At 48.2% G+C, this 23,570-nt stretch overlaps 1 protein-coding gene across 2 annotated transcripts in view; it reads right to left on the bottom strand.

Annotated features, from left to right (window-relative positions):
• Syn3 (synapsin III) overlaps nucleotides 1-23,570 on the bottom strand; it is a 410,018-nt gene that overhangs the window by 64,671 nt on the left and 321,777 nt on the right. For both annotated transcript variants that reach the window (XM_059245152.1, XM_059245151.1), the window contains one exon: nucleotides 5,051-5,113. In XM_059245152.1, the coding sequence (XP_059101135.1) occupies nucleotides 5,051-5,113 (63 nt within the window). The remainder of the gene's footprint in view (nucleotides 1-5,050; nucleotides 5,114-23,570) is intronic.

Below are 23,570 nucleotides of genomic sequence, written 5' to 3'. Positions count from 1 at the left end.
AAGTGACAAGAACTCATAGTCTCTGACAGCTGACACTGCTTAGTCATCTCTCTCCTGCTGACTTCAGCTGGATTTGGGGTCCTCAGAGCAGGTCCAGGCATCCTTTGTTCTAATATCCACCAAGTGCCCACTTGTTCTAGGTACTGAGCTACAACTTATAAGTTTCTTTTAATTCGTACACCCAGCATGTGAGATTGATATGTTCATTATCTTCGCTTTACAAAAGAAGGAACTTACAGCATCACAACACACAAATGGTGGAATCTAGACTCAAATGAAGATTCTTAGTTGCTGTGATGTGCTGCTTCCAAGGAGGAAAACATTGAAAACTTAACAGTAAAAGACTGTAAAAGCCTCATGTCTGTGAATACTCATGTCCTTATATAAAATGGCATAGTAGCTGAACCTGCTCTATACCTATAACATGTAACACATATACACACTTGTCACACAGTTAGGGAATAATGGCAAGAAAAATAGACATTTTAAGTATAGAGACAATTTTTTCTTTTTTCTTTTTCATTTTTCAGGACATGGTTTCTCTGTGTAGCCCTGGCTGTCCTGAAACTTGCTCTGTAGACCAGGCTGGCATCCAGGCAATTTTTCTTATTCAGTTCAGGTCTGTGCTTAGTTGACTCCACAGTCATGGACCCACTGATATGGAATCCCCTCTGGACTTTGAAAGATGTCAAACTCTACAATCCCCACAGCATCATCTTGTTTCCAGTCTTGTAAAATATTCAACAGAGGAAATAAAATCAATTTTATCCAAATGCAATGATTTTTCCTCCCATCTGATGCTGCTTATGTTTGGGGCTGTATGGTTCTTTGTTGTGGGAGGCTATCTTGTGCATGGTGGGGTGTTTAGCAGCGCCCTGGCTTCCTCCTGGCAGGATCCAGAAGGACCCCATATTCCCCCAACTGTAACAACTAACATTGTTTCCAGACATAGACCAGTGTCCTTTGGGAAGCAGACTCCCTGCTACTTCTTCCCCCGACTTCTGGAAAGCTCCATAGCATACCCGCCCCCTAGTTTTCTTTCTATTGCTGTGATAGACACCACAACCAATAGGAACTTGGGGAGGAGATGGGTTTTTGGCCTACATGTCCAAATCACAGTCCATCACAGAGGGGAGTCAGGGCAAGGACCTGGAGGCAGAGACCACAAAGGAATGCTGCTTCCTGGCTTTCTCCCCAGGACTTGCTCAGTTTACTTTCTTTTACCAGCCAGGACCACCTACCTAGGGGTGGTACTGCCCACATGGATTGTAATCAAGAAAATGCCCCATGGACTTGTCTACAGGCTGATGGAGGCAATCACTCAATTAAAGTTCCCTCTTCCCATATGACTTCAGTTTGTGTCAAGCTGAAAATAATAATAATAATAACAATAAAGCTCCAAACCCCCCAAACAAAAAAACTAACCAGCAGACCCATGATTTTACCCTGCCTGTCTAAGCACCTCCCAAATGTAGTGTGTCCCTAGATTTTGATTCCTGTGTCTCATGGTACCCACTGTTCTTCGTTTTAATGCAAAGGAGGTAGCCCACCTCTGTCTTGCCTTCTTCCTGGTTTATTGTGTCCCTTAAGCCTCCAGACCACCCAGCCTTGTGCAGCTTTCCCAGGCCATCCTGGCAGCTCGATTTTGCTCTTCTCAGTGGCACACTCTTACTCGTCACGCCATTGACCACTACCCACTTGACTTTGAAATCAAGTGTCAACTCATTCAGAAGTCTTTCCCAGGTGGTTTGGGAGGTGAATGGCTCGTGAGGGCTCTGATGTCATGAATGGATTAATCCATCTATTGAATTGTTGTGATCTGCGCAAAATATTTCCATATTGTGTAAAACAGAGGTCTTTCAGCTCTCCCCTGTTTGAGAGATTCCACTGTGGTAAGAGACTCCGTGTCCTAGGTGGGACTGAGTTCTTTCCTTTAAGTTCCACAGTCTTTGCATAGTCTTCCATCATGCCCCACATATAAATATTGTATAAATACTATTTACTGTTGAGATAGGGTCTCACTGGGCAGCTCAGGCTGGCCTTGAACTTGTGACCCTACTACCTTAATCTCCTGAGTACTGGGATTATAGTTGTCATCACACCTGGCTTTATCCTTCCTTATATATGAGATGGTCTCCACAATTTTTTGATGGCAGGGACTGGGTCCTACCGGTTGTCTGACCTCCCAGGTAGACAGGCACAGGTCTGTGGGTGTTCCACAGGAGTACATGTGCTTGAGGGTGGGTCAGTGACTGCCACCCACTGGGTCCTGAGTGGGCTTTGCAAAACACCAAGTCATTGACACCTCCTCACCAGGTATCTTTGGGGCATGCTTTCCCTGCTGGACTCCAGCCGCCCATGTCCCTTCTTGGGAGAAGGTACAAGGACTGTAGGAGGTACATGTTGTGTTCTTTACCCTCTTAGCATGAACATGATGTCATCTGCTCAGTCAGCTTTCCGGGAGTGTTCCTTGTAAGCTTTCTCCTTTCGAATCTAAGGAGAAAAGCCCCCTTTCCTCCATGTCAGCATTCTTGAAAACCCATGTTTATTTGTCTTCTTGCTTTGGGGATTGACTTCTTGACCTCTGGGACATCCCTCTTGCCTATGTATTACGTCCATCTCTGTAGGCACTTCTTTATTTCTTCTCCGGGATTATTTTAAGCTTTAGGGATATAATTATGTCCTTGGGAGTCCTCTAACTTCACCAGAGCTGTCCAAGATGGTGCCAGTGGACAGATGAAATGGGGCAACTAGAGAAACAAGGGTCAAGTGACAAGACCTTGGTGACCATTTGGTCATGGAGACGGTAGAGATGACTCATACATCTCTGAGTTGTTTGTGCTGGAGATGGAAGATAACCCAGGGCCTAGGATATGCTAGCCAAGCACTCTACCCCTGAGCTACCCTCGTCTTTTGATTTCGGTTTTGAAATAACTGGATGACGGGTTTCTGCTGCAGAGATGGAAGTCACAGGAGAGGAAGAAGATGAAGGGGAGGCGAAGAGATAATGGACATTGTTTGGGATGTTTCCATGGAGACATGGTGACAAAACACAGGAGGTAATTGGAGATACAGGAAATACGACTCAGGGGGCTGTTGACATGAGGATGGCACCTGAAGCTGAGGGAGTTAGTGAGAGATAACAGTGTGCTTACGGCATGGCCATGGTCAGGGGTGGCACAGGAGAATTTTGTCCTTGACAGAGACTGAAGGTATAATCAGTGAAACTGAGGAAGAAAGCCAGGAGAAAAACTTGAATCAGAGGCCACTAGGGATGCTAGTTTGAGGATGAGAAGGGACGCTCAGAAAGCTTAAGCGATGTAGAGACATCAGTTCAGGACAGAAGAATATCCACTGAATTAGCATGAAGACCACTGGGAACCATGGGGAGGGTGCTTTTAGCCCAAAGGAGGAGGAGGAGGAGGAGGAGGAGGAGGAGGAGGAGGAGGAGGAGGAGGAGGAGAAGGCGGCGGCTAGAGACAGATTGTAGAGGTGGAGGAGGGGGCGGGCAAAGAAGGACCAGGCTTCTAGAGGGGGATCCCTCATCTGTTCACCAGACCCATCCCGGGTCCTGGGATATAGTAATGGGAAAAGAGGCAAACATTCCTTTCTTTATCCTGTGGATGTTCTAAGGAGTCTGCACAGAGATATTATGGTTTGGATATTAAATATCCTCCCCAAATTCAAGTGCTGAATGTTTGACCCCCATTGTAGCAATTTAGAAGAAGAGGCTTGGGGGGGTGGGAGTGATTGGCTCAGGAGGGCTCAGATCTCATCAATGGATTCATAGCTCTGTGGGCTTCCAGGGGAGTGGCTTTGTCACCCATTCTGTCCGTCTTTCTCTTCAGCTGCCATAACATGAACAGCTTTGACTCACCACACTCTCTGCTGTGGTGAACTGTGCCAGCAGAGGCCCCCAAACAGGGCCAAGTGACCATGAATCAAAAATTCTGAAACAGGCAAAGCCAGACAGACAGGCAAACTTCCTAGAAGCTGTTTTTCTTGCACATTTTGTCACAGAGGCAGAAGGCTGATTCACATAAAAATATTCATTTTAAAGGCTGATTCGAATCACCGTCTAAGGGGCGAGCAAGCCTAAAGAGGCTGGTTTCGAACTTGTCCCACCTTGCCCTGCTTCACCCTGAACTTTTGACCCTCTCCTTATGCCTCCTCAATGGGAAGATCATGGGGCAGGTGGAGAAGAATATAGGCATGAAGTGCACAGTTGTACAGCTGTCTGAGCTGGTCAACACCCCCACCCCCACCCCCCACCCCCCGTCATTTAGCTCTTGCTGAGGCCCAGAGGTATACTGCTCTAGCTCCCCACTGCCCACAACTCTAGGATTGGATTTTCCCCTCGAATGGGGCCGACACATCCCTCTCTCCCCTCTCATTGGAGGTAGGTAGATGAACCCAAGCAATCAATCTCCCATGAGACATGATGCTGGAAAGAGTAACTTCAGTCAGAGGTCCAAATGGATTGGTTGTTTTCTCCAAAGCTAGTTGCTCTTTGACACTTGTAACTGAGAGGCTGACCGACACAGCTGCCCTGGATGTGGTCTGTCTAAGATACATTGTTTAGTTCGGCAGGTCTGCAGACTCCAGGGGCTCCTGCTGTGAGGCCCTGTTTGCACTTTGGTGGGGCTAGCCCAGCAGGGGATGGAGGGACAAATAAGACAGGAACTTACAATGCTGAGGAGAAGGTAATAGCTACTTGGTACAAAAGAATCACTGTCAACAAAGGTTTTTCCTTCATGTCTCTTAAGCTATAATCGTGGAGAACTGGAAGCTATCAATTCAAGGGATGTTCAGAGCTCGGTCTGAGTGAGAGAGACAGTCTATGCTACTGCAAGCTTAGAGTGGTGAGTTGGGAGCAGAGGGAGGTGGATTGTGGATTCCTTCTGACACTTTCTTCTGGAGACTGTGCCAGTGGGGAGGGGCAGCAGATAATCTGGGGGAGTCCTGGGGGACTGTGCCAGTGGGGAGAGGCAGCAGATAGGCTGGGGAGCTGTGGTTGTACTGGGTGTGTTAGTTCAAGCTCTTCACGTACCTTTCCCATGCCAGCATGGGCATGTCCCAGCTTGATCACCACGGGAAAATGCGGGGCTGTGAGCTGAAAGACACAAGAGGAAATCACTCATTAGTAATCTCAGAGCATTGCCACAGGGCTGTCTGCTCTGTAGAAAGATTCGCTCACAGAATGCTGTCAGGGATCCCCACCGAAAGCTCTGCAGGCGTTAGCCCTGTGCTATAGCTCCAATACACCCGTGCACATCTGAGCTCTCAGAAGAGCTTACCTGGGAGCACCCAACAGTCTGTAGAGACAGAGGTGCTCCAGACAACTGATTCAGAATTCTGGCTTTACCACAGTGCAGCTGCGGGCAAGGCATTACATGGATCCCTGCCCATTTCCTCATCTGCAAAACGGGGAAGATAATACCAGTGATCACACAATGGGAGGGTCATGAAAATGGCAGGAATTCTTTTTTAAGTGACTTTACTAGTTTATGTTCATGGGTGCTTTCTCCACATGTATGTATGTGCACCACATGTGTGCCTGCTGGCCACAGAAGCCAGAAGAGGACACTGGATGTTGGGAATTGAATCCAGGTCCTCTGGAAGAGCAGCCAATGCTCTTAACCACTGAGACATCTCTTCAGTCCCATGTCAGGAATTCTAAAACTGTGAGTTCAGAGAATGGCAGCTTCATTGTTCCTAGCACACTTCTGCCTCCAATAATGAGTCTCCTCACCACTCTGGGCCTTCTTTAGGCCACTGCAGGAGCTCATGGCCTCTCTGCTGCTAGCATTGATCAGTTATACCCTACGGGCACGGCGTGTCTCCTGGCGGTGGCTTCTTTGGAGCATCCCACTGTTTTCCAGGCAACTGCCCTTGCCTGCCTGGTGCCCTGTTCCATTGCCAGGCTCTCAGACACTTCTATTCCCAACACGAGGCTGAGTATAAAATCTGGGCTTCGATCTGTTCCAGCAGCAACGTTTCTCCAGGCGTGTGTGCCTCTCGCCCTTTGATACAAATGAGGAGATCTGAGAGGAAAGCCTGAGAGGAAACAGGGTTCCCATGACACTTGGACTTGTTTCTTTCACGTCACTCTTAGTCGTCTGAAGGGTGTTTGCTTCATTTGTAGGAGTCTATTCTCTTGAGGTCAAAGTTTATCTCTCCTTGTTACACAGTAATGACGTCAGTCTCTTCCTTTCGGATCAGTCTGTCCCTCAACAGGGGTCATCACGTTCCTTTCTCTAGGCTGTGCAGATAGTCTGTCACCCTGTCCTGCGTTGTTCCCACAATGCACTTGTCCTCATGTATCAGGGGCCCCCAGAGAGCTCAGCTTTTCCCTCTGGGTGTCTACTACAGTCTTGCCCAATGGCCGTCTGTGGATCACAAAACCACGGAATGAACTCAGTTGTAGACTTGGTTGTATTAAGGGACACCTAGGAGATTGATGAAGCACACTCCTGAGTGTGTTTGTGAGTGTATTTCCACAGGTGACCACATCATGAGACTGTGACCTAATGGATGGACCAATCCCTTGGTGGACTGGAAACAGGATGGCACAGCTGGGAGGTGGGTCCTTGTTGGGGGAAGTGCTGCCCTGGCCCCTCCCTATCAGAGTGCCATTCTGTCTCCTCTCTGTGATGACGTGAGCTGTTGCTGCACCCCATGATGGACTGACCCATATGAAGCTGTGAAGCACGGCAGACCCTCCTTCCATTGTGCTGTGTATGTCAAGTACTGTCTCACAAAGATGAGAGAGGAGAAAAAGCAAGGTATACATCATCTCCTCACACTCCCACAATGCCCCTGGAGGCAATCTGGAAAGGTACTCATTCGTTATTTTTATTATTATTATTACTTAAGCATTTTACAGATAAGAAAATTTTGTCAGCTGAGAGCTGAAGACTTAAACTGGATTCTGTAATCCCCAAACTCAGTTTGAATAATTTCCTCCTTATTTCAGGCTAAATATTACCATATTCCTGCACTCAAGGTGAACCAATTTATCTTTTTAGATAAAGAAGTAACATTTGATTTTGATACCAAAAGCAATATGCACTCAAAGCAAAAGTTCGGAAACAGCAATAAGTTGTTCAGCATAAAAAGGGCAATAACAGGTGTCCCAGACTTCTGTCTGCTAGTCTGGGGAAAAAAGCCCTATAGTTGTGTTTTTATTTGTTCTGTTTTTTAATGAAATTGAGAACCTAGTGCATATCCAATTTTGTTTCCCACTCTTTGCACCTAATAATAAGCGGCAAGAGTGTTTCTGGTGGTTATTGTTTGTTGGTTTAACGGTTATAAGATATTTCCCATCTGAAAGAGACTTCAAGAGCAGCGCTGGGACATCACATTGATGAAAGAAAACACTGCCCATGCAGCTGAAGGCCGTGATGTAATTCTTCCCTTGATGTAACCCATTTTCTCCCACCCTAGAGGGAACTGGTGTATGGATTCTGTGTTTATTCTTCCCCTGCATTTATTCATAATCTTACTATCATATAATTCCTAATTGTACTTTAAAATATATTCTTTCACAATTTCATACACACATGCACACACACTCTGTGCGCGCGTGCACACAGAGACTTGCACACTTAGACTATATTCCCCCTATTTTTTTCCACCCCTTCTTCCTCTCAAGTCCTTCACCTACTTGCAAGTCTTTTTATTTGTTTGGGACACACTGCGTGTAATTAGGGTTGCCAGAGCATGGGTGGGGGAATCATTTATTTGAACAAGGCTCTCCAGGGGCCGCACCACTGAGGACTATGGCTCTCTCACCCCCAAGCTTGAATTGCCTACAGCTCCTCAGGGAGAGGTGGGGGCCTCTTGAGCCTCCCCCATCCACGATGGCAGTGGGTGGGCCAGCTTTGTGCAGTAGCCGCTGCACAAAGCTGTGAGTTTGTGGGGGTGCAACAGTCATATGTTTTCATTTCTCCCCATCCTCTAGCTCTTGAATCCTTTCCATGATGTTCCCTGAGCCTCAGAGGGTGACACGGATGTCACACTTAGGGCTGAGCGCCACTCCTATTCTTAGCATTCGATCAGTTCCTGCTTTAACTGTCACCCACTGTAGACAAAGGCTTCTCTGAGCAAGGCTGGGGCAGCACTGATCTATGGGTATAAACAGGCAGTTTGATGTCATGTTCATATAGCAAAATAATTGTGTTAGATCTTCCCTAGGGCCTGTGGTTTCCCCAACCTCGGGAGACTGGTGTTTTATCAATCTGACCAGTGTGAGGCACTCATTGAGTGCGTCCCCATCAGGGATCTTTTGTTACCTGGCATAGGCATCACACTCAGACATCTCTGCAGACTGTAGGCATACTCAACAATCGAAAGATTGGAGGCTTTGTTTCCAGCTCATTGGAAGATGGAGCTGGAGGGGAGAGGAGATGGATGTTCTCTTCCCTCTGTCCTGTCCACTCTGGTCACACACTGTACTGGGGGGACCTGGAGGGAGCATGGCATGCCACTGGGTCTGTCACTTACTCTCTGTTTAATTTTAGGCCAGATATTAGTTTACCAGTCTGCAAACGGGGCTGATAATACTCCACTTGTAGGGCTGTGAGGCAAGGGTGTGGCAAGAGGAAGAAACGAGAAGTATAAACTACTTAGCTAAAAGTACTAAAATCACAACTATAAAGTAGAAGAGAGGGCAGGGAGGGAGGCACTAACTATGGGAGTAAGAGAGAGAGGTACAGGAAAACTGGGTGATAGAGAAGGAGATTTGGGACTCTAGTCCCACAGCACCTGTTGATCTGGTCTGGAACAAGCTGAAACTACAACCCAGAAGAAACACAACCACACTAGTCTCAGTGTCAAGACTTTGACTGTGATGCTTGGCATCAATAGTGAGCTTGGATGGATTGAGAGTCACCCAAGGGGTCAGTAAAGCACACCCCGGGATGTGTCTGTGAGGGCATTTTCAGTCAGTCAGATTACAAGGGCTATGAACTAAGCAATGGTTAATTAATCTAGTGATGGATTCAGACCCTGAAAAATATTATCCAAAGGCAGTGGAAATTATGGAAGATGGGTGGGGCCTGGTGAGAGGAAGTGGGCCAGGGGTGTGTGTCTTTGGAGGGCATAGCTTGCTCCGTGTTGTTCTGCCTCACCACATACCCAGAACTGTGGACTCAAATCTCTAACTGGGAGCCAAAGCAAGTCCTCCTCCCTTACATTGTTTATGTCAGGTATTTTGGTATTTTGTTATCGTGCTGAAAGACAACTGAGTGACGCACAGCACCTGTGCTAGAGTGGATTTTAGCAGGTACATTTCTAGGAATGCTCCTCACCCCATGTCACACCGTAGCAGTTGGAGCCACCAGTTAAGTCCAAGCTGATAGGATAGAAGGGATTATGGCCCTCTCAGAAGTGGTCTCTGTTTTAAATGACACTTTTAAAATTAAGATGATAGTGTTGAAATGATCATAGATATTCAAGACAAGGAGCTCCCCCCCTCCAGTACTGGGAATTAAACTTAGCACCATGCACATGGTATGCAGATGTTCTACCACTGAGCTGCAGCTCCAGATCAAGATGAGAATTATTTACAGCTGCATCACTTAACCATCTCTGTGTTTGTGTTGTATTTATCACCCTCATCTCTGTGTCTGATTAAAAAACCCAGGTATTCTACAATAAGATCTGAGAATTTTATCTTTCCCACTTAGCTTTCTATGGCGTTTTCTTCTTCTTCTTTGTGTGTGTGTGTAGATGGTGCATTTGTGTGTACACATGTGAGCACCCATGTCTGTGTTTGTGAGGTCGGAGGTCAACGTCAAGTGTCTTCCTTTATCACTGTCTAACTTACTTTTTGAGACAGGCGGTCTCCCTGACCCTGGGCCTCACTGACTGGCTCAGTGTCGGCCAGTGAACTCCAGGGATCGTCCTGCCTCTATCTCTCAGTGCTGGGACCACAGGCTTGTGCTGCTACACTTAGGAGTGGATGTGGATGCTGGGCATTTCAGTTTCTCACGCTCATGCAGCAAGCATGTCACCATCTTCCTGCTTTCATCGTACATTTTCCTGGCGTCTCTTGCCTTACCTCTTCATGCCCTGGTGACCAATCTCACCTGCCTGGTGTGCTCCGCCCCTCGCTCAGCACATGTCTCTGTACACACTTGTTGCACATAGATAGTTGCTGATATTTCTTTTTTTTCAAAAACAGCTCTTATCACTTGCTTTTGCAGTGCTGGAGATGGAATCCAGGGCCTGATTTACCACTGAGCCACGTCTCTGCACACTCTAACTCTACATATTATATCATGCACACTCCCTCCACTGTGACAGACACAGTCTAACCCAGTCATTGCAACAGCTGCACCGTATTCCATGCACACCTGTCCCACGACACTTTAACCACTTCCTGCTAATGAACGGACATGTATGGTTCTCTCTCTCCACCTCCTTCTCCCCCTCCTTCCCTGCTACCACAACCAAAATTCCACTAAACACTTCTGTGCACCTGTCCTTTGAACTAGTATTTTATCTCCAAGGGGCTAGACTTGGAGCTTTTCGAAGAGCGACAGGCAGAATTTGGAGACGTGGTGACAGGTTTCTGTAGAAAGTCATTTGATCTCCAGAAATGAAAGGAGGTGTCCTGGATCTGCACGTGAAGAGTTCACTCATAACAACCTCTCCCTTACTGAGACAGATGGTTTGAACGGGACCAGGGACCTCTTGTGCAATGTGCCTTAGCGTTCTTTCCTTCCCCGGCATTGCAGACGGGGAACGAGTCACTCGGCACAGACCCACGGCCACCCATCTCTCCTGCCATGTTTCCTTCCCCAGCATTGCAGATGGGGAACGAGTCACTCGGCACAGACCCACGGCCACCCATCTCTTCCGCCATGTTTCCTTCCCCAGCATTGCAGACAGGGAACGAGTCACTTGGCACAGATCCACGATACCCATCTCTCCTGCCGTGCTCCTTCCCGTCCGCACTGTTGCTATGGATCCCAAAGGCCATTCCTATTTCCATCCCTCTGCCACATGCCGGCCCCTCCCCAAACACAGACAGGTCACGGAGGACAGAAAACATCTTGTTGGCTAGGCTATTTTTTCTCTTCCCTTCACAACAATAGCTTTATTTAGTTTCCTTGGGGATGGCTTCTCAGGGACCCTTTTCCCGGTCCCATGGCCCCAGACACTCCAGAGTTCAGCACTGCCCCATGGCAAGAGGCCTGACATCCTGTTAGAAAGGGGACAGATCCATCTTTGAAAAGAGATTCTCCACCCTGATAAGGCCTTATTCAAAAGTACCCAAATAAGCTAAAATAAGTGGGGCTGCCCTGTGTTCTTGCAGGGTGTTCCCTTGGGAAGATCAGAGTCCAACAGGCTGAGCCAAGGTCAGCATTCTATCAACTGCGTCCTCAAGCTGAAGCTGGAACTGAAACGATTCAGCGGGCACTTGGGGATGGCCCTATGCAGCTTCCCACCCAAGGCATTCCCTCTATGCTCTGGATAGTGGAGATTTAAGTATGTGAAGAGCTGGATCCTTGCTGAGCCATTGCTGTGGCTGGAGTGTGTCTCCAAGGGTTCATGGAGGAGGCCTAGTCTCCAGCTTTGTGTTGAGGTGGCAGGACCTTTAAGAGGTGGAGCCTCGTTGGTTAGGTCTTTGGAGGGGGTTCTAACCAGTTTTGTGGGGCATGCTCTGCAAGACTGGGTTGGTGTAAGAGCTCAAACCGGGGCCTTCTCTGCTGCTTCGGCTCCCCACCTCACCATATGATTACATGCTGTTCTGGCTGATTTTTTGTCAGTTTGACACAAACTAGAGTCATCTGGGAAAGGGGAGCTACAGCTGAGGAGTTGCCTCCCTCAGACTGGCCTGTAAGTGCGCCTGTGGGGATATTTTCTTCTTTTAAAGGTAATTTATTTTTATTATTTTAAATTATATGTAGGTGTGTGTGTCTACATGTGGGTATGAGCACATGAGTTCAGGTGCCTGTGGAAGCCAGAGGTGTCCACCCCCCTGCATCTAGAATTACAGACAGTTGTGATCTACCTGACACGAGATGGTTTCGTGGTCAAGAGCACTTCCCGAGGACTCAGGGAATTGGAGTTGAGTCCTCTCGACCACTGAACCATCTCTCTACCTCTGTGGAGGGCATTTTCTTTTCCTTTCCCTTTGGATGCAGAATCTCTCCATGTTGCTTTGGCTGTCCTGGAGCTCAGTCTGGAGGCCAAACTGGCCTCTAACTCACAGAGATTCTCCTGCCTCTGCCTCCCAAGTACTCAGATTAAAGGCAGCCTTCTGTGGACAAGTGTCAATCCTCGGCACTTGGGTTGCATAGGAGAGCAAAACTAGCTAGCTGCAGAAAGCAAGCCAATAAGTGCATTCCTCCATGGCCTCTGCTTCAGTTTTTGCCTCCAGGTTCCTATCTTGGCTTTCCTCAGTGGTGGAATGTAACGGGTAAGTCAAATAAACCCTTACCTCTCGAAGTTGGTTCTGGTCAGTGTGTTTTCAAGCCACAAGAAGCAAATGAGGAGAGCCTCTCACCCTTCGTGTTTGCCTGTGCGCTTCTTTCTTGCCCATTTCCCTAATTGCCTGTAGGTGTTCTGAGGACGGGCTTCTTCGTTTTGCTTGCCATTGTAACTGTAGCATCCAAGGCCTGGTATGTAATGGGTGTAGTATCCTCTGAAGCTAGAGTAACACGTGGTTATGAACTGCTGGGTATGGATGCTGGGAACCGAACCCCGGGCATCTGGAAGGGCAGCAGGTGTTTTTATCACTGAGCCATTTCTCCAGGTCTACCTTGTACTTTTTGTTTTCATTTTATATACAAGGAAATGAGGTAAAGAGAGATGGAAGAGTTTTCTAAAGATCGCCCAGGGAGAACATGAAGTAGCTGGGATCTACCAGAGTCCCCCGCCTGGTGTCACCCCTGGACCCTCATGCTGTCTGTCACCAAGCACTTTCTGCAGTGGGGGGATGGAAGCCAGCAGACCCATGAGGATAAGCCTAGTGGCCATAAAACCCGAGGTGAGTGGAAACAGCAACACCAGAGCCAGGAGGCTCCAAGCTGATGTCCAGTTTCTACCTTTAGGACTATGGGCTGTTGGCTGGGTCACAACCAGATCTGTGACTCAGTTTCCTCACTCACCAGTAGGAAACTCGCTACAATCCCACCAGATTGGTGGGAGGAATGGATGTTACGTTAACCGTTGGCTCCGGAGGGCCTGCTCACTCAGCGTTCATGGCTAGTTAAGATGTCCTGGGTATGGGTCACTGGTCCCCATGAACTGTTCCCATCCTCTCTTCATTTCTGCTCTCAGGTGACAGGGTGGAATCTAAGCCTGATCAGCAGGCATGGGTCTTGGATGGAGGAAGAAGTAGGAGGGAGAGGAAGTCTGAGGAGCTGGCTGTGAGCAGGGGGCAGAAGGACTTTGAGAGAAATGGTGTGTGTGTGTGGGGGAGGCCTAGAAGTGGGTTTCATAACATGCATTTCTGGAAGGGCCATTCACAAGAGAGAGAGGGGAAGCATTTCAACAGTTGCTGGGTAAACCTTGGCCTTGGAATGTCACATCTGACAGGCTTGCCTTGGAAACTCCTGTTACCAGGGAGGAGACCATCTCTGAAGGTCTTTCTGTTCCTTTAATATTATGACAAGCCTACAAGACACCACTAAGGGGGGTGAACGTTACAAATGAAACACTAGAGAAAACTCCCGGTCATGCTGTCTGGGCTCTCTGCTGTCTGGCACTCTTCCCTTCCCAGACTCTATCTCAGATCCCATCTCTCTCATGTTCCCTCTCAGACTGTTTCTTTCCTGTGCTATCCTCACTCAGTTCCCTGTAGCCACAGGGCCTTTGCACATGCCGCCCATAGAGCAGCCACTTCATATCTACCTCAGATGGCATCTCTAAAGTCACCTCTCCGAGAAGCTGGGCCCCACCTCCCTGCTTGGGTCACTGCCTGCTCACCTTTCTTTTTCTGTTTATTTCTTAGCCTGTTTGCAGCTGTCCCAGTCCATCAAGCTCCCTGGGAAGCAATGGGTCTGTCTGTGTCTGTTGTTGATTGTGGTTGAGACCCAGGGACTGTCCTAAGGTACAGATCTGGCCGAAGAAGCCCTGTGGACACCTCCAACTCAACCTTACAGCCAGTGTGGTGACATCCCATCACAAATAGCATTTCCACTTGTATCCCCACCTTAGTCACTTGTCCTGCAATGCACCTGGGTGCCTAAGATAGACATGGTACCTCCTCTGCCTTCCTCAATTCTTACACTAACCAGGCCCAGGGCTGGCACTCGGCAAGGCCTAGAAGGTGTTTGCTGAGAGCCTGTGGTCTCTCTGTCCTGATAATTCCACCTCAGTCTCATCTCCCCCCTGTCCCCACCCCGCTGCTTTTAATTTGTCTTGGAAAAACACTGGTAGCAAATTTGGAATAATTAAACTCACCATGCCTACCGACAAGCGAACATTCCTTTCTCTTACATTTCCTGTTTCCCTGAGAAATGCAACAGTCAGAAATAAGCCCACAGGCTGGCAGCATCTGCCTATGGACAAGCTTTCCTTGTTCTTGCCTGGGTGAGCTTAGGGTTCACAGCAGGCTCAGGCTGCCAGCCTACACCCTTACCCCCTCCACTCTCCAGGTAATACATGCAGAAGACATCCTCAGGGGAAGGGCTGGTCTGGGGGAGGGGCCAAATAACCCGGAAAGGTAGGGTACAGGAGCCCACCTTCAGGCTCCTGAAGATAGGCCACCCCCAGGATCCCCAAATTCCTGCCCACGGTTCTTTCCTCTCCCCTTATCCCTCTTCTCTCCTCTCCTCACATTCCCACACCGTCTTCCTGTCCTTTCCTTTTATTTACTTTTTTTTAAAGATTTTTTTTTCTTCAGCCAGGGTCTAACTACACTACACATGTGCCATATCTTCCCACAGGAATCTCCTTGGTCAAGTTTCTTAGCCTCCATGGTGGTTTGAATGAAAATGGCCCCTATAGGCTCATAGGGAGTGGCACTGTTAGGAGGTGTGGCCTTGTTGGAGTAGGCGTGGCTTTGTTGGAGGGAGTGTGTCCCTGGGGGTGGGCTTTGAGGTTTCAAACGCTCAAGCCAGGTCAGTGTCTCTCTTGCTGCTGCCTGTGCATTCAGACGTAGAGCTCTCAGCTCTTTGTCCGGCACCTTGTCTGCCTGCATGCCGCCATGCTTCCCACCATGATGATAAGGGACTAACCCTCTGAATGTAAGCCAGCCCCAGTTAAATTTTTTTCTTTTATAAGGGTTGCCATGGTCATGGATGCGTCCTCACAGCCCTAGTAACTCTAACTAAGCCTTGCCTCCCAGGTGCTTGTCTGTAAAGGAATAAAGTACACACCAGCGCTCCATTGCTGTGGGATCCAAGTCTGCATGTGAAGCAAACACTTCCTAGATTTGGGGCCCATATAGTTCTCTGTGGGCAACAGAAATGGCAGTCCCTGAAGATCCACCAAAACACCCCAACCTTACCATCCATTACAGCTATGGACATGGTTTTAAACTTTTATTTATTTTTTTAGACAAGGTCTCTTGGGTCCCACAGAAGCCAAGTTGGCCTTGGGCTTGGCACATAGCCAAGGATGACCTCCTGCCTCCATTTTCCCAGCGATGTGATAGCAGTCATGCACCCTCATGCCCGACTCAATATTTGGCAATATTGAGGCTCAACCCCAGGACTTCATGCATGCTAGGCAAGAATCTGCCGGCTGAGTTACAGCCCCAGTCCCAGGCATGCTGTTATGTTTCTTCTCCTTTTTTCCTTTTCTTTCTTTTGTGTTTCTCAATATTGGGGACTGAAGCAGGAGCCTTAAGCATTTTAGGCAAAAGCTCTACTACTGAGCCACAACTTCAGTCAAATTCATCACCTTTTTCTTTTTAGGACTCCTCTTCCTCTTCTTGTAAAAACCTTGCTTTGAAAATATTTGAAAGTCACCATTGTTTAGCTGGGAACTCCACTTCGGCCCCACTTCTCTTTCTGCAGACCCCGCCCTCAGAAAGCCAAGCTGTGGCTCCTCCCAGGGAGCTACTCAAGGCCACACCTACAGGGTATTTAAACTGCCTCCTGGAGAATGGCCATGTGGATTTTTCCATTCTCCTCTCCTGGTCTCATCTCTGGGGCCTGGAAAAATCACCAGGGGAACGTTTTGCTCAATAAACTTGGTCTTTTATTTTAGTTCGGCTTGATTTGGCTTACTGCGTCGGCAGAGAGACTTAGTGTTGGGTATGGAAACCTCTCAACCATTAAACTGATGGAACTGGATTATCTACTCTTTCTTCTACGCAGAATGATTCCAGGCATTCTTTCAGCCATGCATACAGGCGCTCACCTGACAGCGACACCACACATCTGTGTTCCTCTAAATTTCCCACAACACTTTATTTCGATATGTTATTAACAGGAAGAGTTTTAGGGGCATATGGTTCACACGTGACAAAAGTCACTCTTTCAAGTGCTTGATCCAGGGCTTGTGTATACACACAGCTGTGTGCATACTGTTACCACTATCTAATGTCACAGAGAATCACGCATGATGACCTTCATGATTGGTGCCTACTGTGCCTATGTGCACAAAATTCATCCACATTGTAGTATGTGTCCTTTACATTGCCACATAATATTCCATTGTATAGGTGGTGTCTAACTTGTATATTTGTGATTTTTTAAAATTTTATTTATTTATTTATTTATTTATTTATTTAATGTATATGATGCTCTACTTGCATGTACACCTTTATGCCAAAAGAGGGCATCAGATCCTACTATAGATGGTTATGAGCCACCATATGGTTCCTGGGGATTGAACTCAAGACCTCTGGAAGAGCAGCCAGTGCTCTTAACTGCTGACCCATCTCTCCAGCCACCTAACTTTTCTATTTATATACATGCGTACATATACATTTACAGTACTGGGTAATTGCACTTAGGGCCTTATACATGCTAGGCAAGTACTCTCCCACTGAACTACACCCCAACTTCAATCCTAATATACATTAGAATGTCTCAATATACATTTCTAGTGTCTACAGACAAATCGTGAAGGCAAATGAACCTCAGGAATCTCAAAGCCACAGTTAAGACTGTCAACATCTCAGCTCAGACATCATCCCAGAAGCCCACCAGCCTGTTTTGGAGATCTGATCTTCGGGAGGGAGGAAAGTCTCTCCTGGCTAAAATGAGCTTGGGATTCTTGCACCTGTGGGTGTCACACCTTGTCTGTCTGCTTCCCCTCCACTCGAGCCAGATCTTCAGTACAGTTGTTGGAGTGAGACATACTCGGGCTTCCAGACCCTTCTTGTTAATGTTATCACCTAAGAGATGCTGAAAACAGGGAAGGTTCGGAGGGAGAATGCTGAGGGCCGGAGACATATGAATGTGTATTTCTGCTCACTGCTTGCTCAGTTTCTGCTCACAGCTCAAGACACAGAACTTCGCAGGCCCTTGGCCCGAGTGAGAGGGGTGCTGGGAGCATCTTTTGTTCACAGGAGGTGATTCCTGGCTTCAGGAATGGGTTGGTCAGCTATGTAGAAGGTTAGATTGTCAGTTGCACCCTGAATCCTTGGAGAGAGAATTGATGACTTCTCAAGCCAACCAGGAAAGTAAAAACAGACTGCCGCTGGGGTGGGGGAATGAGAGAGCAATAGAGAGAAGAATAGTAGGGTACAAGTGATCTGATGGGGAAAACGGAAAAATGGGGGGCTTTAGTTAGGGAGGAGAATAATAAAGAAAGGTAAAATTAAATTTGTTTTATTTATGCATGTGTGTGGGCAGGTATACGCCACAGTGTGAGAATAGAGGTTAGAGGACAGCTTGGAGGAGGTGGTTTTCTCCTTCCACAGTGGCTCCTGGGGTCAAACTCAGGTCCTCAGGCTCAGTAGCATGTGCCTTTATCTGTTGAGCAATCTTGCTGTCCACAATGCCTCTCTTTACCCTCTTCTTCCTCCGTTACGGACTCCAGAGTAAAATATACAAACTTTGAAGCCAGTCTGCCTGAGCTGTGTGTCCTTAGGCCAGGGACTTCACTTCTCTGAGCCACCAGTTCTGTGGGAAGCAGTAGGCTCCACATCAGTTGGAATGAATCTCCATGAAACCCTTGGCTGGACACACAGAGAGAGCAGTATTTCTGGATCTTGGAGGTGTTTTGGTCAACTCAACATGATCCCTGGAGCTGCAGCTGCCTCCCCTGGCCATTTTACGTAGCTTCCTGAGGTGCCACCTGTCAGGAAGACCCTGGACTTCCATGTCAGAGATTATTAGGACCATGGGACCATAAGCCTTCAGGAAATGGATGGACCTTGGTGAAAGAGAAGGGCATCCAGACAGTACGGCTCAGCCCCAGGGGAAAGCTGGACCAGGATGTCTGCAGCCATGCCTGAACACAACAGAGATATCTGACAACCTTTGAGAGACCCTTACACTTCATCACACTACTCCAGTGTCTCCTGCCTGGCCCGACAGAGATGGCCTGTCCTATGTGAGGCCAGCAGGCATGGTAAGGGACACATGTCCATCGGTACAACTTGTTCTTTTACTGAGTGGGAGAAGGTGAGGTGGGAGAAGCAGTGACCACAGCTGGGGCCCCATCCCACCTCAGTCTTCACAGCTATTAATGAGATACAAGAGGCAGATGGCAGTCCCCACTTCATAAATAGCGGAGGGGCAAAGCTGCTTTGTGAAGCTGAGAAGTGAGCCCGAACCTTCAAACCCAGACATCCCAGTTCTGTAAAACTGTACCCTGTGCTCAGTCCTCAACCTCCAAGCAGCTCCAGACTTCAAGGAGACTTCTATTCTGCACACTCCAGACAAGCACTGTCATGGACAGCCAATGGGGAAGAGTGGCCAGAGACGTCTAAGAAGGAGCCTGTGGTGTGGAGGAGGTGAGCACGCAGTCCTGCCGAGCACTGAGGATAGGCCCCTCCTGCCCTCTTCACTTCTCTGGGAGAAGGACTGATGTTGGTGGGGAAATGTGGTTTGGAGTGGGAGGACAGATACACAGAATACCAGAGCAGCAGGTCCCTGGAAGAACCACGGCTCCCTATCAGCCCTGCCACATTTGGAGATGGTGGGACTTAACTCTGAGGGAACACTGCTCTCTATTTTCACCCCTTCGCAGGAAGCAGGAAATGCGTGGGAGAAAGGCCAGCCTTGGCTAGGTGGGCAGGGCTTGCTATCTCTATGAATTTTGAGGCAGAAGTGTGGGGATGGGTGGGCTCAGAGCAGAGACAAGCCCCATCCTGGGCCAGGGCTGGCCTGACAGATGAGGTTGTAGGAACGTGTCTTGATGGGGACTCTAGGCAGGCTAGTTGGAAGGGGATGCTTCTTGGAGACAATCTGGAGTTACAGAGGCATGGGCATGGCTGTTTTTCATGCAAGAAATCCTGGGGGTTGGGGGAGGGTGGAGATCAGGGTCCCCAGGGCTTGATCTACAGCACATGGAGGCTGAGGGTGAGAGGGCACAGGAACCACAGGACAGCATGGAAGCAAGCTATCTTCTAAGCCTCCACAGCAGGGTCCTGGCTCAGGCCAGAGGCCATCTTTAGGTGTCTTTCATAGGTAGGAAACTACCAAGACCCAGAGAGAGGCGAGGGCCTGTGGGGAAGGGTGAGACAGGTCTCTGGCTAATGGGCTTTTAAAGAGAAGAGTCCACGAAGATGCCTGATTCCAGAAGCCAGGGCTGTTCTGTGTGTCCCGATGGCCAGCTGTGCTCTGCTGTGCCTTACAGTAGACACATCCCACTTAATTCCCACGAGCCCCATCACAGCTGTTACTTCTGACTCATGAACCAGAACCCCAACACCCAATTAAACTACTGTTCAGCTCATGCTGAAGCCAAATCCATGCTTGAGGACTGCACTGTCTCTCACACTGGCCTAGAGTCACAGGGATGACCTCTACAGAGGCTCCTGGGATAAAGCGGGCAATGGATCCATACAAGAATGATTTCAACTCAGCCATGTCATCTGTCTGGCTGCCTTGAGAGGAAAGGGGTGTTGAAGAGGTGCCATAGACAATGAGCAAAGTGACATTGGTACTAGGTTTTGCAGATAAAGTCAGCTTGCCAAACAAAGAAAGGGGCATTCCAGGCAGATGCATCCATGAGGAAAGGACACAGAAGTGTGAAAATTCCAGAGGGTTCAGGAACCATCAGAACCAACCATGGGAATGGAGGGAAATCCTGTGAGGGGGAGGCTAGTCAGTATCCACACTCAGGGAAGATCTCACTTTGCCACTGCTCTCTCTAAACGAAGGTAGACACAGAGTTATTGCACTCTCTGCATGTTCAGGAGGGCTATGCTAAAAATACCAGTTTATCAAATGTACACATTCAAACCAAACTGCAAATGTGGTTACTTTGTTTTGACTGCCCGTCTCTCTTCCTCCCCAGCCCTGGAGCTTCCAAAAATGAAGTCTTCTCCTCTTCTTTGAGAAACACATGTTGAAGTGTTTTCAGATGAAAGTAAAGAACGTCTTGAATTTTCTTTAAAATAATCATGCGTGGCCTGGATGTGGAAGCGAGCCTGGTGTGGTCATGGGTGGGGTCTGACCTGGAGCTGAGCAGGGGCACAGGCATGTCGTTCATGCAACTTTGTGCTCATGTGTGTTTGATCATTTCCATCACAATCCATATATATGTGTCTCTGTGTGTTCACGTTTGAGTGTGCGTACATGTACACGTGGAAGGTGTCTTCTGTAATCTTCTCTCCACCCTATTTTTTGAGACAGGGTCTCTCCCTGAACCTGGAACTCACCAATTTGGCTTAGACTGGCTGGCCAGTGACCTTAAAGGATCCTCCTGTCTCTGCCGCCTCATCTCAAGCATGGCGTGTGCTATCATGTCTGGCTTCTTTACATTGGTGCTTGGAGTCAGGTCCTCATGCACGCGTGGCAAGCACTGTACTGACTGAGCTATCTCCTCAGCCTCACAGACCATTCCTGTCAGAGTCTCTCTCTCTCTCTCTCTCTCTCTCTCTCTCTCTCTCTCTCTCTCTCTCTCTCTCTCTGTGTGTGTGTGTGTGTGTGTGTGTGTGTGTGTACCAGCAGAGTCCCAGAAGGTACATCATAGTGAGGTAGGAGTGTAAATGATGGAGAGGGGGACCACAGGGCTTAGAGCCAAATCATAAAAAATGACTTGGTGGCTCAGATTGCATCCTGCAGAGGTAGGCACCAAAGACAGGACCGATACTATTCAATCTTCACTCAGGACAGAGCACCCAGAATGCAGATTAGAAGGGAAGTAGTGGGCCTGGGTAGGGGTATGGAAGGACTGGGGACAGATAAAGGATCCAGCCTGAGGCCTGTAGAATCCTGGGAGTGTTGGCAGCTTGTCTTCTACTTCACATTGTCCCCAGGTTGTGCTAAGGTGGTGTCCGTGGGTAAGGAAGGAGGCATGAATCCCCTAGAGTATCTTTACAGCATCATGTCTCCAGTATAAACAGTTTTCAGAAAGAGTAGTTACCAACTGCTGTTGAGACTACAGTCCTGTCATCCTAGCTACCGCTGAGGTAGGACAATTACGGACTCAAGGCCTGGCCTACAGAGAACAGGCAATGCCTTGTGAGGATTACCTACTGGCCAGACCAGGTGTGTAGTCAGGCCCTGCTTCTGAGGCCCTCCTTGTCTGAGCCTGATGGCAGCTGGCTCTTTATGAGTAGGAACACAGGGAAGCAGAGGCTTCCTCAATACCAACGGATCTTAGCCGGATGAATGAGCTAGCACAGGTCTGACCCAGCTCAGAGCAGCCTCTCCATAACTGCCTGCAGGCTGGAGGGAAGGGAAGTGAGATCACACTGGTGTCCAAGGAGGAGGGGGGGGCTCGGTTCTCCCTAGGATAAAGCCATTTCCTCTGAGCTCCAAAGCTTCAGAGAGGTATGGCTTTCCAAGCAGAACAGGGCCGGGCAGAAACAAACCAGGCACAAGGTTTCTCCATTAATATGTCAGCCCTTTAAACTTATGTCTCCATTTTTTTTCTTGGCTCCTTAGTGTGGGGTTTCCTCATTTTAGATGGATGGTGTGATTCCCTCCATTAGGAAAAAAAAAAGCTTCTAGATGCTTTTATATCAGGCAAATGAGTAAGGGCTCCCCTGTTTCATTTTGAAGACGTGGGGGCATGCCAGAAAGCCTCTGGACTGAATATTCAATGACTGCATAATGGACCAAGGGAAGCTGCCAAGCCTCTGAATCACTCGGCAGACACGACAGTGTCAGCCTCTGGGACTTGGAGACCCCTGGTAGCACTGTGAGTTGAGTCCTCAACACACAGAAAGATGGCTGGGGGTGGGAGGTCTCAGCAAGAAAGGAGGCTCGCACTTGAGGAACTGGTGGCTCTGAGTGGACCATCATCCTTTGAGCTCACCTATCTGAGTTACCTAGGGATAGAGAAAATTGAGCCCCCTTCTGTAAAGCCTCACAGATTCAAAATTAATACTTCCTTTCTGAAACTTAGCTTGCCCACTGGTAACATAGGTCTGAGTTGGAGTGCTGCAAAAACATAGTGTGGAGGACGGCCTGGGGATGGCCTGAGAGTCCATAGGTGGTCTGTGTTTTCCCACTCACGCTTTGTTTATCATTTCAGATATTCCTATTTTTGATAGCCTCTCTCTGCAGGCCCATTCTTAGGAATCTCTGAGGTCTAGAGCTCTCTCTCTCTCTCTCTCTCTCTCTCTCTCTCTCTCTCTCTCTCTCTCTCTCTCTCTCTCTCATTTGCATATGTACATGTAAGAATGTGTGTATATGTGTTGGTGCATGAGCTTGTAGAGGTCAGAGGTCAACCTCAAATGTCATTTCTCAGGAGCTGTCTACCTTGTTTTTGGAGACAGTCTCTCTTTGACCTGGAGCTCCCCAGTTAGGCTAGGCTGGCTGGTCAGCAAGCCCCAGATATCTAGTGCCAGGATTATAAACTCTTGAAGTGTGGGTTCTGGGGTTTGAACTCAGGTCTTCCTGTTGCATGGCGAACATTTTCATGGCCGAGCTATCTCTAGCCCTAGAGCTTTGCTTTTCAAAGTGTGGTTGTAGAGTCTGCAGATCAACATCTCCTGGGCTCTTGTTAGAGATGCAATGTCTCATCTGCACTCCAGCTTGAGTGCTCAGGTCCTACATTTTCACAGGATGCTCAGCTGCTGCAGGTGCAGGTTTGAGACTACTGGTCTACCTAACTATATGATTGCAGCTAAATCTTAATACTTCTGAAATTAACTCATTTATAAAAGAAAAGGGATTAATCTACTGACTTGGAGAATTGAATTCCTATAAAGGTCAAAGCTTGTTAACCCCCAGTGAAGGCTTATTTCCAAGCTTTGTTTTTTAACCTTGTACTTCCATTTTCTTATGTACAAAGTGCGCTCTGCCTTTAAAAAAATCTTATTAACAAGAACCATGAAGGCACCGTGAGTGGAGATAGAGGATTTGAACTGGAGTTAGTGCCATGATCACAGTCTTGGGCCTCAGCTATCTTCTCTGTGCTCCCTAAGGAGCTCATTGTGCTGAAGTGGGACATGCCTGACCTTCTCACGCTTGACCTTGGGTAGGAAAGGGTCACTTGCCATCAGGCCAGGCAGGGGACAGCTCTCAGCAGCTCTG

This window comes from Peromyscus eremicus, chromosome 18, assembly GCF_949786415.1.
Source record: "Peromyscus eremicus chromosome 18, PerEre_H2_v1, whole genome shotgun sequence".
In the NCBI taxonomy this organism is placed as follows: Eukaryota; Metazoa; Chordata; class Mammalia; order Rodentia; family Cricetidae; genus Peromyscus; species Peromyscus eremicus.
The sequence above is the reverse complement of the archived record's forward strand: the minus strand, read 5'-3'. Positions and strand labels throughout refer to the sequence as shown.